The sequence below is a fragment of the Astatotilapia calliptera genome, chromosome 3 (genome assembly GCF_900246225.1).
Source record: "Astatotilapia calliptera chromosome 3, fAstCal1.2, whole genome shotgun sequence".
NCBI lineage: Eukaryota > Metazoa > Chordata > Actinopteri > Cichliformes > Cichlidae > Astatotilapia > Astatotilapia calliptera.
Window position 1 is genome coordinate 28626458 of NC_039304.1, and position 15503 is coordinate 28641960.

General features: G+C 38.6%; 1 protein-coding gene and 2 long non-coding RNA genes across 3 annotated transcripts; 1 reads left to right on the forward strand and 2 right to left on the reverse strand.

Moving 5' to 3' along the window:
- Positions 1-763: 763 nt before the first annotated feature.
- On the forward strand, positions 764-3770 carry LOC113019162 (uncharacterized). The gene is made up of 4 exons (XR_003271962.1): positions 764-997; positions 1705-1862; positions 2289-2346; positions 3297-3770. It is a non-coding gene; the product is annotated as an uncharacterized LOC113019162 (long non-coding RNA).
- Positions 3771-6266: 2496 nt separating this feature from the next.
- LOC113019161 (uncharacterized) lies at positions 6267-9110 on the reverse strand. Its single transcript, XR_003271961.1, has 6 exons — positions 8625-9110; positions 8049-8540; positions 7435-7539; positions 7075-7183; positions 6848-6969; positions 6267-6705 (listed from the first exon to the last, which is right to left on the reverse strand). It is a non-coding gene; the product is annotated as an uncharacterized LOC113019161 (long non-coding RNA).
- Positions 9111-12584: 3474 nt separating this feature from the next.
- LOC113019152 (secretory phospholipase A2 receptor-like) lies at positions 12585-15177 on the reverse strand. The gene is made up of 5 exons (XM_026162698.1): positions 15147-15177; positions 14729-14769; positions 13955-14320; positions 13445-13795; positions 12585-12957 (listed from the first exon to the last, which is right to left on the reverse strand). Exons 2-5 carry the CDS (start codon positions 14760-14762, stop codon positions 12614-12616), a joined length of 1095 nt encoding a protein of 364 aa, XP_026018483.1. The 5' UTR covers positions 14763-14769; positions 15147-15177; the 3' UTR covers positions 12585-12613.
- Positions 15178-15503: the final 326 nt, after the last annotated feature.

A 15503-nucleotide genomic window follows, 5' to 3' on the forward strand; every position in this document is an offset into this window, starting at 1 on the left:
TATGTTAGTAATACACAGAGTGCTAATATAACAGCTTTAAGATGCATTTGTAGATATTATTACGTGTTTTACCGTCTTTATGGTGCTAGCTTAAAGTTACGGTGTAAACGTTAGCTTATATTGGAGTAAAGCTGTTACGGTTTAAACGATGTTAGCACAGAAATATTAGCTTCTGTCATGACTGATGAAGTTACTAGTTAATAAAGTTTCCAGTAAAGTGTTTAATCGCAGCCACAGACTGACAGCAAATATCTCGATTAGCTTCAGTGCATCTATAATAAATATGTGCAAGTTTCAGTGCTTCGTTTAAACTGTATGATACTTATACTGACCCAGGGTCAGTGTAAAATACAATCCTAGCTGTGTGAACAAAGCCTGGCTCCTTTAATCCTGCATGACAAACCTCAGGATGCAGGTTATTATTACTCTTTCCTGCTGGCACACCTGTCACACCTGAGAGTCAGCTAGAAACTTACAGTGACGTGGACATCATGCAAAGACTGCCAGACTCTGTAATACTGCAAATGATCAGTGACTCAGGTTATCACTAAACTTTAAACGGCACCTCTGTGTCTCTGTGTGCTGAACATCTAGGATTGAGTCAGGCTGCATTGACTGTGGGACTTTAATGTGTTAAAAGCAGGTTGAAGACGGCTCAGAAACATTTGAAGATTAAAATTCAGCATTATGGCTGCTGGTGGTTTGTAAAGCCTCTACTCAGCTGTATTTTTGTTACTAACTTATGTTTGTTTCATTTCATTCATTCTCCACATGATGTTCATTTACAGAAATGTTTCACAGGAACTGATTTCTCCCAAAGGTTGAACTAGTGTGTTTCCATAGATTACCTCTGTATGAATGTACTTCTTAAATGAAGGCAAGTGTTTGTCCTTTTTTGTTCCTCAGGTACAGTACGTGATATCAAGGGCAGGCGGTCAACACTGGGGAAGACAAGAAGCAGACGTACTTCCAAGAGGGAGCTGCAGTGAGGTCAGAGGTCAGAATCTGAAACGGCTCAGGTTTATATTTTAGAGGTTATAAAAAATCAAAATGTATTTATAAAGAAACCTTTAAATAATGGTCATAATTATGATTATTATAAGAAATATCAAACATTTAAGTGGATTTTCTGTTACACATATTGCTGGCAGCCTGTCTTTGTCCTGTATCAGCTGGGATAGGCTTCATCCTCCCACAACCCTGAATTGGATACATTGTATTCCAATTATGTAATCTGATCATTTACAAACTCAAGGTATCTAATCAAAATGTAAGTAATAATTATAAAATGGGAAAGCAGAAATAAGTGTGACATAAATGTAAATGTGTGAGCAGACATAGAGGACAGCTACATGTAGTCTGAAAAACCTTTGTTGTCAAGTTTGCAGGTATATCAGCACGAGACATTCTTACATAGAAGAGACATTAAAGTCTCTAACTCAGTGAAGCATTATTGGTCCCATCTGTTTGGATAAATATAGTAAGTTGATGTATGTCCATTTATTGACACATTTTCTTAAGTGCTTATCCAGTTCAGGATCACAGTGGAGCTGCAGCTGGATATGTTCACTAAATAAACCTTACAAAAGTTAACAATAAACCTGTATCTCTGTTCGTTGTTGTCCACAGGATGAGAAAATCAAGCTGGAAGACTGTGGAACATGTTAATAAATGTTTGTGTGTTTATGCCTGTGTCTTTCACAGGAGGCGCTGGAAGGTTTCCCTAATAGTTCCTGGTGAATCAAAGCAGAACCATAAAGATTGCTGGACTGCATGATGGCCTTACCCCTGAGCAGTCATCCTGTTAAAGGAGGAACCAGTTAGAAGCTGTTTTCAACGTAGCTGAGCAGATTTCATCTCAAGTAAGAAATTAACTGTTTGTTCGTTTGTTCTGCCACTTAAAGAGCATTTAAGGACGTCGTTTGAGTGTCCAGTTGAATTAATTCTACTGGCTCTCATGGTCATTTGTGATTATAGACATATTTTTCATGTTTATCCAGCTATTTAGTAAATTCTATCTATTTAGTAATATCAGTCAGCTATAAAATGTAATATAAATATAAAAATATCTAAATATCTCCTGTCCTTTATATTTTAATGATGTAAGTCTGTTATCGTGTTACATTAGCATTCCTCACATATCAATGAGATGCTGTACAGTACAATCCTACTGACACAGCAGAGGGATAACGACGGCTATTCAACATCGTTGCACGACACATTCGAGCTGCATGACGCAGACAAAGTGACTAAATCATCTTTTTTGTGGTTTATTGTCTTCAAACCAGCAGACAAAGCCGATTGCAGAAGATGTCGGAGAAGAACTTCAGGCCGTGGACTGAAAAGGTATTTTTTTTCTTGTTATCAAAAGACATTTGGAGTGGCAGCTTCTGCAACTGGTTGCACTAAAGTAAAGCTTACAGTCTAAGAAACCACAGTGTTGATATTCAGCACAAAGAGAAAAGCTCACTTGTTTGAATTTATTTACAATCATAGTTTTATAAATTCTGACTGTAAACAGCTTTTACAGCTTTGATATTGTTTGACACTCAATATCAGGTGATAGGGTTTAATTTAAAGGTTTCTGTGTCCCAATGAGCCATTTACACTGACCAGTGTCAGTCTAACTGTAACACATTCATTATTTAGATTCAACAAAGAAATAACTGAATGTAAAAAATGGCAGCCCTCAGGCCAGGTTTATAGAGATATATGCATGCATTATGAAATTTATGTATCCCAGATAATTGTTATTCATCTAGTCATGGCAGACCCACCTCTTCCTCCCCAGTTAACTGCAACCCAAAAGAACTAGTGGGGCTATTTACACACTCACAACCAGTGTGGGGTAAAAAGAGCCACCAAAAAGCTGTCAGCCACAGATGTGCTAGAAGAGTTAGAAACTCTACTTATGGAGAAACTTTCTAAGTCTAACAGGGGACAGGTACTCCTGCCCAAATAACATGATATAACCCCACATACAGCCCAGCCATAAAATGAACCAAGTCATTTAATTAAAGACAGCATGGGACCAAATGCATGTAACCAGCCTGCACCAACCTGGCATTTCTTCCTCCTGAATTAAATGAATGAATGGATGAAAGTTAAATGACTACAAACCTAAAGCCACTAGTTCCCACACTGGAGCTCCCTGACACTGTGTGTTAACCGTATTTAGCTTGTATCAACAGTTGTAACAGGCTAAGCCACCCGAGACACTGCATTGAACGATTGTTTCTATCTTAATGATTTCAGCTGACTGGTTTCAGCTCAGATGTTCTGCTTTTTCCTTTCAGTAGATCAAAGCAGCTCGTGCTCCTTCTGCTTCCAATTTAGAAGAAGAAGAAGAAGAAGGCGAAGGCTTCAGCGAAGTGGCGTTCATGAACAGTCACGGTCACACACTGCATGTGGTTTTAAAAGCAACATGTCTGTTCACCACAACAATGGAGATGTGTAATATTAGTGCAGCTACGGTTTGTTTTTGAACATCAGTTCTGTTTTCTACTTTGATCACTTAGACCAAAAAAGTGTTGTTTTCAGATTCTTTCTTTTACATCTATAAAGCACCTGCTCATTTTTATTACAATTAGTTTCACATGAATGTTAGTGTTTCCTTTATGATCTTTTAATGCTTTCACTACACTGTACACGTCTACATTAGAGACATTTCTGTTTCCTGTTTCTGTTGACTCAGAGTTGTGAAATGTTCTTTTATTTGATACACAATATGAAGTTCATAATTTTCTTACAAATAAAACTCTAATGACAAACATGAGCAGCTGTGCTTATTTCTGAGACATGAGTTTTTGAATGTGTTCATATTTAGACAGTGTGCATCTGTATGCTGAAACTGTAATGGTGAACCTGAGGTGATGGTCAACAGAAGGCAAATATATATCAATATAAAACAATATTGAAGTAATGTCTTTACCCCCTGCAGAGTGTGGACGCTGTGCACTCAATCACCTTATTCACTGTAGTAAACATGCACCGCTAGCTCAAGTGACTGACTGTCTCCATGGTTACATCGTATATTATTAGCTATGTAAACAGCTTCCATAGATACCGCCATAGCTCTCTGCAGCTGTAACACTTTCACACTTTGCAAATCATTTCACGATTTTGATAGTTATGAAGACAGAATATGTTTTTAAGGTCATGCTAGGCGGTTGCTATGGTGGTTGCTGTGGACTTGGCTGGACCGCGTCCGATTCCTGTTATTAGCTGTCCGCCGCAGGAAGGCTGCGTTCCATTTACAAGTAGTGACAGTCTGCCGCAACTCGAACTCAAACCCCGCTTTGTTCTGTAATTATAGGCCTTTTATAGCCGTTCATGACACGCACACACTTTGCCTCACCATGAGAATGCAAGTTTACCTAACCTAACCTAAAGTATCTGATATAGGATAGAAAAATGAAGCAACCAGAGATTTAATGATGAAGACTCTGGGTTCTGTAGTTCACGTTTTACAGTCCTGAATGACTCTTTGCATATGATTTATTGAAGAGGAGTTTAGAATGCACTTTACATTTAGACTGTTGCTGTTTCATTTTTTACATTGTTGCCGTGTTATGTCATGAATAAGGTTCACCTGCTGGGGGTTTGATGGATCAGCTGGACAATACAGTCAAAGACAGACTTCATTCATCATATGCAAGAATCCTAGTTGGATTTCTGTTGTCACTCATGTTTTTGAACCAAATATTGAAAACAATTCTGACAGACTGGATACCTGGTCAGGGTGTACGTTACCTTGTACTCAAGCATCCCAGGACAGAGCCCTGCCCCACCATGAGCCTGGGTGGATACGTGGTTATAATATAAAAGGACCGATACTGAATATGAATATTTCATGAAAATTGAATTATAATACAAATTAGTAATAAGGGTTTCTCTGCACCCTTATCTACCCCATACTCAAAGAGCTGCGGGCAGAGAGGGTGACAGGAGAGGATGGCACTGAAGAGAAGATGCTCGGTTTCTGGAGCCTCCTGGTCCTGTCAGTATTAGTAGGATGCATCTGCTGTGTCTTCTCGTGGATGCTCACCTACCTTGACTCGTTCCAGCCTGGTATGGATTTCCCAACACTGCGGACAGTGGCCCACGTCAGAGACGTTTAATATTGATTACATATGTCTGAATTGCTAACCCTAACCCTAGCTCAACAGACCACAATGCCCTGGACTGTCAGTATTATTACATGCTGTGAACATAAGTAGCTTTGATCACAGTTTATGTTGTAAAAGAGAAGGAATATTGAAAGAAAGATCAACATTGTGATATTATTTCTTCCAAACTGACCAGAAACATGCTTGTCAGACTCTCACAGCAAAGGATCAGACTCCCTGTGCATGACTCAGGCCAATGATGTCTGTTAGATTGTCAGTTGTTTAGTGCTTCTGTACAGTTAGGGTCACCGTCTCTATTTCAGAATAATTAATATGCGGAAAACACTAAAAGTTGATTATCTTCCAATATTCTAGCATAATTAAAAAACTTTGACTTTGTAAGTACATATTGTTAGTCCTAATGCCAGCATGAGTCTTCATAACTCCTGCTTTGAAATACTGAACTTTAAAATTTACCTGATGAAAGATAGTTTACAGTGGCACTCTGTCAGGATCATTCTGACTGTAAGATCACTGTATTAATCTGAATCCTTCTGCAATGTGTTGTGAATGAATGCTGATGCAACTCACTGTGGGAAAGCTGTTAATAAAATGAATCTGTGACACATGCAACACATTCACAGAGGAAGAGGACACAAAGGGAGGACACGCAGAGCCTGTGTTGAAGTCAGAAATCCAAATCTTTATTAAAAAACAGGCGGCGGTTACAAACAGGAAGACAAGCAGTCCATCAAACAGTCTACAGCAGGGGTGTCAAACTCAAATACACAGTGGGCCAAAATTCAAAACTGGAACAAAGTCGCGGGCTAACGTTAATATTTATTGAAAAAAAATCTTCCTCCAGATATAAGAATGAATCTTTTGTTATGGACTCAAACAAGTTTTGCTGAAAAACTGAATATGGAACAAGCAAAGCCTAATACTAAACAATATATATATTAGCTGTATAATACCAGTAGGCCTGCTCTAATAGTAATTTGGTATGGCTTCGCGGGCCAAATGTAATTAGGCTGCGGGCCAAATTTGGCCCACGGGCCAGAGTTTGACACCTATGGTCTACAGGGTCAAACATACAGAGAATTCAAACAGCAGTAAAAAATAACTGGACACTGAAAAACTTAAAGCAATGTGCGACGCAATAAAAGGAAGCAGCGCAGTATATTCACTGAATTATCATCAATTACAAAAGAGAAAAACGACGATTTCTAAGGATTATTTTCTTAAATGCAGTTGGAGTGTGGCTGGTAAAGATGGAAACATGCAGAATGTAAACTGTGTGAGTTTGTGAACTTTGTTAGTAACAAATGAGGTAAAAAAAACAACCCCAAAACAGACAAAACACAGAAAGAGGCTCTCAGTATTCATTCATAATTAGAAAGAAACATTCTGGTCGTGGATTTTTACAGTCTTAGTTCCGCTCGCTGTCATCATTATAATCATCATGATCAATGGCGAGGTCCTGAGGTGGGCGGGGCTGTCTCTGGTGATGTCACCATGAAGGAACAGCATCTGGTGTGTTGGTGAAACATCCCAGTACACTGGTGTAGTTTCCTCTCCAGCTGTTTGACATGTGACACTTGAACATTAAGGGGAAGAAGAAGAAACAGTGTTAGGTCAGGTGACCACATGGTTTCTAAAGTAACTGACAGGAAGTAACCAGGCCGTTAGAAATGGATGGCATGTGTTTAGAGTTACTGGAGTTGGGTAACTCTACTTACCAAAAGCAGAAGCACACAGATGAAGGATCAGATGCTGAATGTTGCAGGAACATGCTCGTGTGTGGTGGTCATTCAGTGCTGCTCCGGCAGGTTAGACAGTCCAAGACTGATATGCTGCCCATCTGAGAGTTTGAAAACACACATGCAAAGATTTATTTTGTGTTACAGTCAAAGTTGGATGTTCATTTCTGTCCTTTAAAAATGTTTGTGTATTTGAAAGCACTAACATTTAAGGATGACTTGGATCGTCTCCTTTAAAGGGGAGACAAGTGTGTCCACTGATCCACGTCACTTTACCTGGATGATGACTCCTCTCCCCCTCACTCAGAAACACTCCTAATATAACCAAGAAAATAAATAATATTGAAGATTTACTTACATCATTACAAAAACATCAAAAACATCTCCCTTTGATTCTATTTCTCCATTCCTGCTGAACATCAGGCAACAAATATCTCAATAAATCACAGTAAAATGTAAAGCACATGTTCTCTCTGCTTTGTCTAACCTCTGCAGAGCCTCTGTCAAGAAAAACATATCTGTAAGCATAAAACAAATATACATTCATAACACGTCACTGGACAAACCTCGGTCAGCTGATTTCCTCTGTGCAGTGCAGACGAGCATCAGTCAGCAAGTGACTCTGCTGGTTCTTCTGAGGAAACACCACCGTCTCTCCACACCGTCACCATCTGTCAGCAAAAACTGCTGCTCTGCTCTGCCAGCATGTAGGAATCACATATCACACACACAGGGGTGAAGAAACATCAGAGCTCAACTTTGGATACTTTAGATCTAAACAGATCAAAGCAGCTCTTAGCTTCAACAATCAGTGAGCAGACCAACAATGATACCAAACTGATTCTGTATGAATACAATATGGTATTTTCCATACAGGTGTCAAATTAATTTATTAAAACTAATACAGATATATGTATATATTTTTTTTTTGATAAATTAGTTTGCTAAATTATAAGAAAATATTTTTTTTCATTTACCAATTGCAACTGAAAGAAATTAAATATTGAACAAAAATATATTGTCACATTCTGAGCATGCTCCGCACGCTGACAGACTTGAAGTTGCTACAGATTTTAAGAAGTGATAATTATAGGGAAGAAACTTCTCTTTTTCATCCGTTTAATCAAACATTTGATGCCTCAGCTGTCTCAGTCTATAGCATTCTGCAACTACAACTAACCTGAGGCTTGGATTTGGCTGCAGGTGCCCCTGTACATCCTTCTCAGCAGCACACATGTGGGTACCATTTAATCCCACTTCTTCCTGAGCTTTGCTTCATCACAAGACCAAAGGTGCATCCCGTGTCACAGTCTTATCATCATCCAGAAGAAACATTTGAAGAAACATCATGGAGAAGCAACATTTACGCGCCTCCTGGTTTTGTTTTCTGATCCTGCGAAAAGACTGAGGACAACAAAGCCCAGAGAACACGAGATACACAACATCCAACATTCAGACTCAACAGCCTCCATAAATGAAGAGCACCAGGTTGGTTCAGTTATAGTAGATATGAGCATACTTCACATTACTGGGTATGAATAATAATGAGGAGGCAAACTTTGAAGATGCAGAGCATGATGTCCCACCATCAGACTGTAAACAAACATCCACCAGGCTTCTTTGTTGCCAAAATTGATGATTCTCCTATCAGGGATCGGTAGCGTGTATTAACCTGTGGTATAAGCAGCAGTCACTGAAATATTACTGTTTCAGATAAGAAAGCCAGGGTGGGAGGGATCTCTGCAAACTGACTTACCTCTGCAAGTGTGAAGCTCAACAAAAATCTGACTCTCCAGTTACAGACAAACAAAACCTCCAGCTGGGAGATAGAAAACGCTGTCTGGGTCCTGCTGGATGTTGCTGGTCAGAGTCCCACATTAGCAGAGTGCTTCTTGGCGCCACTGACCCATGTGGACAGTGACTGTGGAGAACTGTTCTGGAAAACAGAGAAGAGAATTAAAATAACAAAAAGCCAAACAGGATTTCCACAAAGACTCTCTTGGAATCAGCAATCAAAAAAATCACTGGTTCATATTAAATATGAACAGGTTCCTTAAATGTACGCAGTTCAGATCTGATTTAATTTAATTTCCTTCACACAGCACATTCGTCCAGGCTGACAGGTAAACATAGAATTAATCTCAGGTAACATGACTCATAGTAGAGATTCAGTAAGAAAGCTTGCAGGCTCTAATATTATTACCACACAATCCAAGGACACACCAACAGCTCAGATTTGTAGAACTATTTAAACAAATGTCTTCTGAATATTCAATTCAGGTTCACAGTGGGAGGGTGGGGGGGAGGTGTCATGGAATTTTTTAAATAAAGTCTGCAACACAGACTGTGATCAAGCTTTTTATTACTGCACCAACACACATCAAACATCACAGTTCAGTCATGTCAGCGCTGCCACAGAGGTCGTGCTCCTCCTCCTTTATGCTTTCCAAGGAAGAGGGAGGAAGTTACAAACTGATCCTACCACACTTCAACGCATCAATGGTTAAGCTGTTTTGTGCCCTTGGCCTTATCAGCACCTGTAAAGGGAGTTGTTTTCTCAAACTGCTGACGCTGAAGTAAGTTCATCTAGTTTTAGAAACTTTCACTGAACAGTCTATAACAGTGTCACAACTAAGCATATGTATAAGCACTTAAATACTTTAAGTGAGAATAACAGAACATTTCTATTACAGAGGCCAGAGCCTGTCCCAGTAGTCATAGGTAGAGCACACCTGGACAGGTCACCAGTCTGTCAGAGGACTAACACAGAGACAGACATCAGAGTAACAAATCTATTTAAAATTAATGTAAGTTTGCTGCAGCTGTATGTATGAACATGTGTTTCTGTGCTCACAGTCCACCTCTCAGGAACCTGCAGTTCACTTTAAGTCTACTTTAAACAGACCTCACAAAAGGCTGATGTGGCTGGATCAGTAGTCTGATTTAAGTACGATACCTTTGGCCAGGGATTAATCTGTTGCATCGCTTCACTGCAGTCTTACGTATTTTCCCCACACCTGAATAAAAAATACTGATATATACAAATAACAGCTTCAGCTGATGCAGCCTGACTCAATCCTAGATGTTCAGCACACAGAGACACAGAGGTGCCGTTTAAAGTTTAGTGTTAACCTGAGTCACTGATCATTTGCAGTATTACAGAGTCTGGCAGTCTTTGCATGATGTCCACGTCACTGTAAGTTTCTAGCTGACTCTCAGGTGTGACAGGTGTGCCAGCAGGAAAGAGTAATAATAACCTGCATCCTGAGGTTTGTCATGCAGGATTAAAGGAGCCAGGCTTTGTTCACACAGCTAGGATTGTATTTTACACTGACCCTGGGTCAGTATAAGTATCATACAGTTTAAACGAAGCACTGAAACTTGCACATATTTATTATAGATGCACTGAAGCTAATCGAGATATTTGCTGTCAGTCTGTGGCTGCCATTAAACACTTTACTGGAAACTTTATTAACTAGTAACTTCATCAGTCATGACAGAAGCTAATATTTCTGTGCTAACATCGTTTAACCAGTAACAGCTTTCCTCCAATATAAGCTAACGTTTCAACACGTTCTCACTCCCAACTCGTCAAACGTGTGACGCATGCTCAGGCTCCCTCTGCTGCACTTATGGACGCGCAGGGTACCCCCCTCGCGTCGGGAATTGACGTGAAGGGTCCTCCGATTGAAGAGATTGCCGCGGAAGAGCCTGTTGTCCGTATATTTATATATTTCCTTCACGTCAATTCCCGACGCGAGGGGGGTACCCTGCGCGTCCATAAGTGCAGCAGAGGGAGCCTGAGCATGCATCACACGTTTGACGAGTTGGGAGTGAGAACGTGTTGGACACGGACCTTCAAAGTAAAACAGGAAGTATGACACAGAGACACGAACTTGACACGGTGGAGACAGCAACTAAGAAAAACAGAGACATCATCAGTAAGGCAGAGGACTCGATGAACCAAAAGACACAGAGGGAAACTCAAACATGCAGACACAGACTTACACAGAACAGAGGGGACACAGAGAAACATGAAGGGCAAGGGATCAAAACTAGAAACCATAGAATAACTCACACAAGTACAATAATACAAAAATCACAAAGAACTAAAAACGCTGGGTCAGAGGACCCAGGACCCTGACAGTTTTTGAGAATATGACTTTTTTTTCATTAGGGTCGAACTATAAAGAATTTCCTGTATAAATAAATGTACCAAGAACTCTTGTAAGGAGTGTAGACTGTTACACTTGCAACTGAGTATTTATTTATAATGACAGACAGATCATCGGTTTGCAGCATGTCACTTTAAACAGGAGATCATTATGACAAAAAGTAGTTACATGGTTTTTGTGACAGTTTACAATATAAATGATAGGTTTGTAGCATAAACCTATTTGCTGGAACGTTAAGGACAATTTAATTACACAGCAAAGCAAGACACAAGTAGGCAAAGTTCTTCATGTTTCTCGTGCACGGGAGAGAACCGGACAAACGCCGTTCCTTCGCTTGACCCCAGTTGCTCTCATCTGCTCCCCCGTAACACTGCTCTTTTATTGAGGTTACATGAATATGCATAGGTTCATTAACATATGACGTCTACATACAAACAAAGAGTACCTTGCCTGTGTGGTGTGTGTGTGTGTGTGTGGTGTGACCCCATAAAGACTTCCCTAACCCTGCTGGTCTGGAAGTCCAGCAGTTCATTTAAACAAAAGGCACTTAGACTAAAACAGATATAGCTACATTTATCCTACCGTAAAACAATAAGACAAGGTACGACCTCTCCCATGCTCCCAGAGTGCTCTGGAATGCACACAAAGTTTGCAGACTATTAAGGATCAAACCTCTACCAATCTAAACTAATTATAAAACTCTAAGCATATATAAGTATATATTTCTAAGCATAAATAATAATAATAATAATAATGGATTGGATTTATATAGCGCTTTTCTAGGCACCCAAAGCGCTTTACAATACCACTATTCATTCACTCTCACATTCACACACTGGTGGAAATGACAATCAACAATACAAATCTAACAATAAATGCTCTGGTTTGTTGGATTAGATTTTAATATTTAGAAATATTATCATTAAGACCAGTTTATAAGTGTAAGTGCACAAAGACAAAAATATTGCAAAGATAAAAAATAAACAGCAAATATTAAAACCAAAACTAACATTGTTTCTGACATCCAACAAATGAAAGTGCAACAATGGAGTAATGAAGCAATAATAAAGAAAGTAAGTAAATATGATATCACTGAATCAGGCAGTCAAGGCAAGGCAAGGCAAGTTTATTTGTATAGCACAATTCAACAACAAGGTGATTCAAAGTGCTTTACAGAGACATTAGAAACAAAAACAAATAAAAAGCATGATTTAAAATTGATTAAAACAAGCAAATAAACTGACTAACTAATTAACTAACTAACAAACAAACAAACAAACAAACAAACAAACAAACAAACAAACAAACAAACAAACAAACAAACAAACAAACAAACAAAACAGTATATAAAATCAAAACAGATAAAATCAGAACAGTAGATAAAATCAGTAGTTAAATGTAAGTTTTGAAATTTAAGCTTAAAAGGAAACTATATTTACTTTAGTGAATATCAGATATTGCCAATTTTGTGCTGGTTACAACAATGTTTGTTTGTTTTTTTTGTTTGTTGTTTTTCTATTAGTTGAACTTTTGCCAGAAAAAAAAGAGCCAGTGACACACATCAGAAATCTTATTTAAAACAAACAAAATTGTATTTCTTATTGTCTCTCTGACTGACCCACTCATACGGTCCTCCTCTCATCATGCCCACAGCCCTGCCACAATCCTCAGTCTTTCCCTCACTGCTCCACTTCTCATAGCAGACCAACTTGTCATTGACCCAGAACCACAGATTCAGAGTGCAGGCGTAGCGCAGGCCGAGCCAGACAAAAGGACTCGAGGCATTCTTGGCTCTCACCTCTGCCCATCTCTGTTGGTAAGGGTTAGTGATGGAGACCAGTCCCCTGTGAGACTCTCTGCAGTAATCCAAGGCCTCCTCCCAGGTCTTGTTTTCTTTGATCAGGATCAGTTTATCTGCCATAAAGAAAAAACAACACATTGAGTTGAATCTATGTGAGCTGTAATCATGAGAAACTCTAAGTGCTGTTTATTTTGTTCCAATTAAAAAAAGAAAAACTACATGAAGCTTGTGTGTTGCTCTGCCCTCAGTAGAAACCAGTATAATAACAATAATGAACTTTGTGCAGACATGTCAACAACATCCTGAAATATTTGTGTGTTTTTAAACTATTAGGAATCCAAAACAACTTCTCTCCATATTTACAGACAACAGAGACTTTAAAACGTTGGTTGAATGTACCAGTAGCTGAAAGTTATCCCACAGATATTTAAAGTCATCTGACTGTTAACTAAGTGTGTTCATGTTCATGAGATTAATTCAGCAAACATGCAGATGTAGGTGGAGGAAACATACACAACATGTTCAGTTGGATCTTGTCAGTGATTCCAGTGATCCTCCTCTTAGAGAAAACCAGTCAGACACATGTTGATAAAAACTCACCATCATAACAGAAGAAGGGTTTTTCTTTGTCACATTCATCAGAGCTCCATTTTCCTGATCTGTTTAACAGAGTCATAGCACATGTCTTGTTGCTTTGTTCATCATTGAATAACTCCATATCCCAGTATCTGAAAGAGAAATCACTCCCATCTAACCACCTCCAGCTGTCTCTGAACAGACCCATCCACACACTCATGGTACGGCCAATGAACAGGGTCTTCATTTCTTCTCCATCTACCTGATCGAGTCCACTGGCCAAGTCAGTGTAATAGGATCTGCAGTAGTTCTGAGCCTGTGTCCAGTTCATAAATGTTGTTATCAAATACAATGTTTTACTGTCTTTCTTCATTTCTGTGAAACAAACAGACAAACACACAAAGACATCCCTCAATTATTTCTCTCCTGAAATTCTGTCTGTCTCTATCTTCTCACTTCACAATTTACCTGATTGCATTATATTTTTATATCATGATATTATAATAATATTTAATATTATTCATATCTCCTCACCATCATAGCAGATGAACCACATAGTACGGTCACATGAAACATCTACCAGCTTGTCTCTTTTCCTCACACAGTTTCCAGGCCCAGGTTCAGTTCTTCCATTCAGATTCCAGCTGCTGTCATTATGAATGTATTCCACTCCTGGCAGAGACCAATGCCACGTCCTGTTTCCACCTGTGTTGTTCAGTCCAATCCAGGCTTCTCCTTGATTCTGTGTGGAGTTACGGAGTCTGCTCATGTCTGTCATGTCAAACACTTTGGCCAGGTCTGTATATTTCTCTCTGCAGTATCTCTGTGCTTCATACCAGCTCTTGTTTTCTGCAATAAAGTGGTACTCATACAGGCAGCATGTAAAGAAGCAACACTGACCTGAAATACAGAAATATGATAAACAAAAAAGTCACATTAGCAAATCAAACATAAGGTTGAAACTGTCACATAAATGAGACTCTGACTGCAGTGTTGTCATTGTGCACATATGAGAAGACTGAGTGAATCTAAGCTAAAGTCCTTTATTTGCCCCTTTCATACATACAATAGGTCCAAGTACATTGGAAATCTTATGCAGAACTGAGAGTAACAGTCAAATAAGTACAAATACACACATACATATAAGGTATAAAACAAAGTGCCTGCAGAGGTATTATATAAGATTTTTTTTAAAACAGAAATTTAAAAAAAAAATATGTCAAGTAGTAATCAGTAGTAATTAAGTAGTAATCTACAGTCATTTTATTTAAATTAAAAACCGTATATTTGACTAAACAATCCACTTACCCATCAGAATAAGCAGATACAGACTCCACTGCATCTTTGATCTGACAGATGAAAGTGATGTTTTATTGCTCAAGGAAACAAAGATTTAAACAGAACTTCTTCTTTTTTCACTTTATGTCAGGAAAGAAAAGATGGATTAAACAGAAGGCTAAATAAAGAAAAATAGTGTGAGCATTATGAACCAAAACAGAAATTAATTCATTTTTAATAATTCAGCAGCTCATGGAGAAGGTAATGAAACCATTAATGTTACTCATCTTGGAAGCTCTTGTCATTGTAAGCTCACAAGTCTTTTCAGTAAAAGTTGTGCAAGATAAAAATTTCTTTTTTTGTAACACATCACAAATTATTTTAAATGTTCTCTACACATCACCTCTGTATCACAATCATGAAATGATATTACAGTTTTTAAACTTACATGTGATAATTTCTTCTCTATCCGATGTGTTCATAAAGACAGCTCTCAGGTAAATATTGAAATACAGTATAGAGAGCTCTTTTTGTCCTGGTCAGGATTTGAATATTAAAATAAAAGTCTGACACTCCCTCTGAATGAATGATCCACTGATGTGAGGGATTTTTAGATTCCAGTTATGAAAGATGTCATTTACATTATGAGAAAGAGAGACAGACAGATTCATCATGTGCTTGGTGATATGATGCAGGACTGTTGGCCTACCAGGATAAAATTTCTGCTTCCTACATTTGAGTCATTTTAATAAATTTGACTATTAAGGCACACTGAGTAGCTAACTCTACTTCTGCTTTCGCTCAT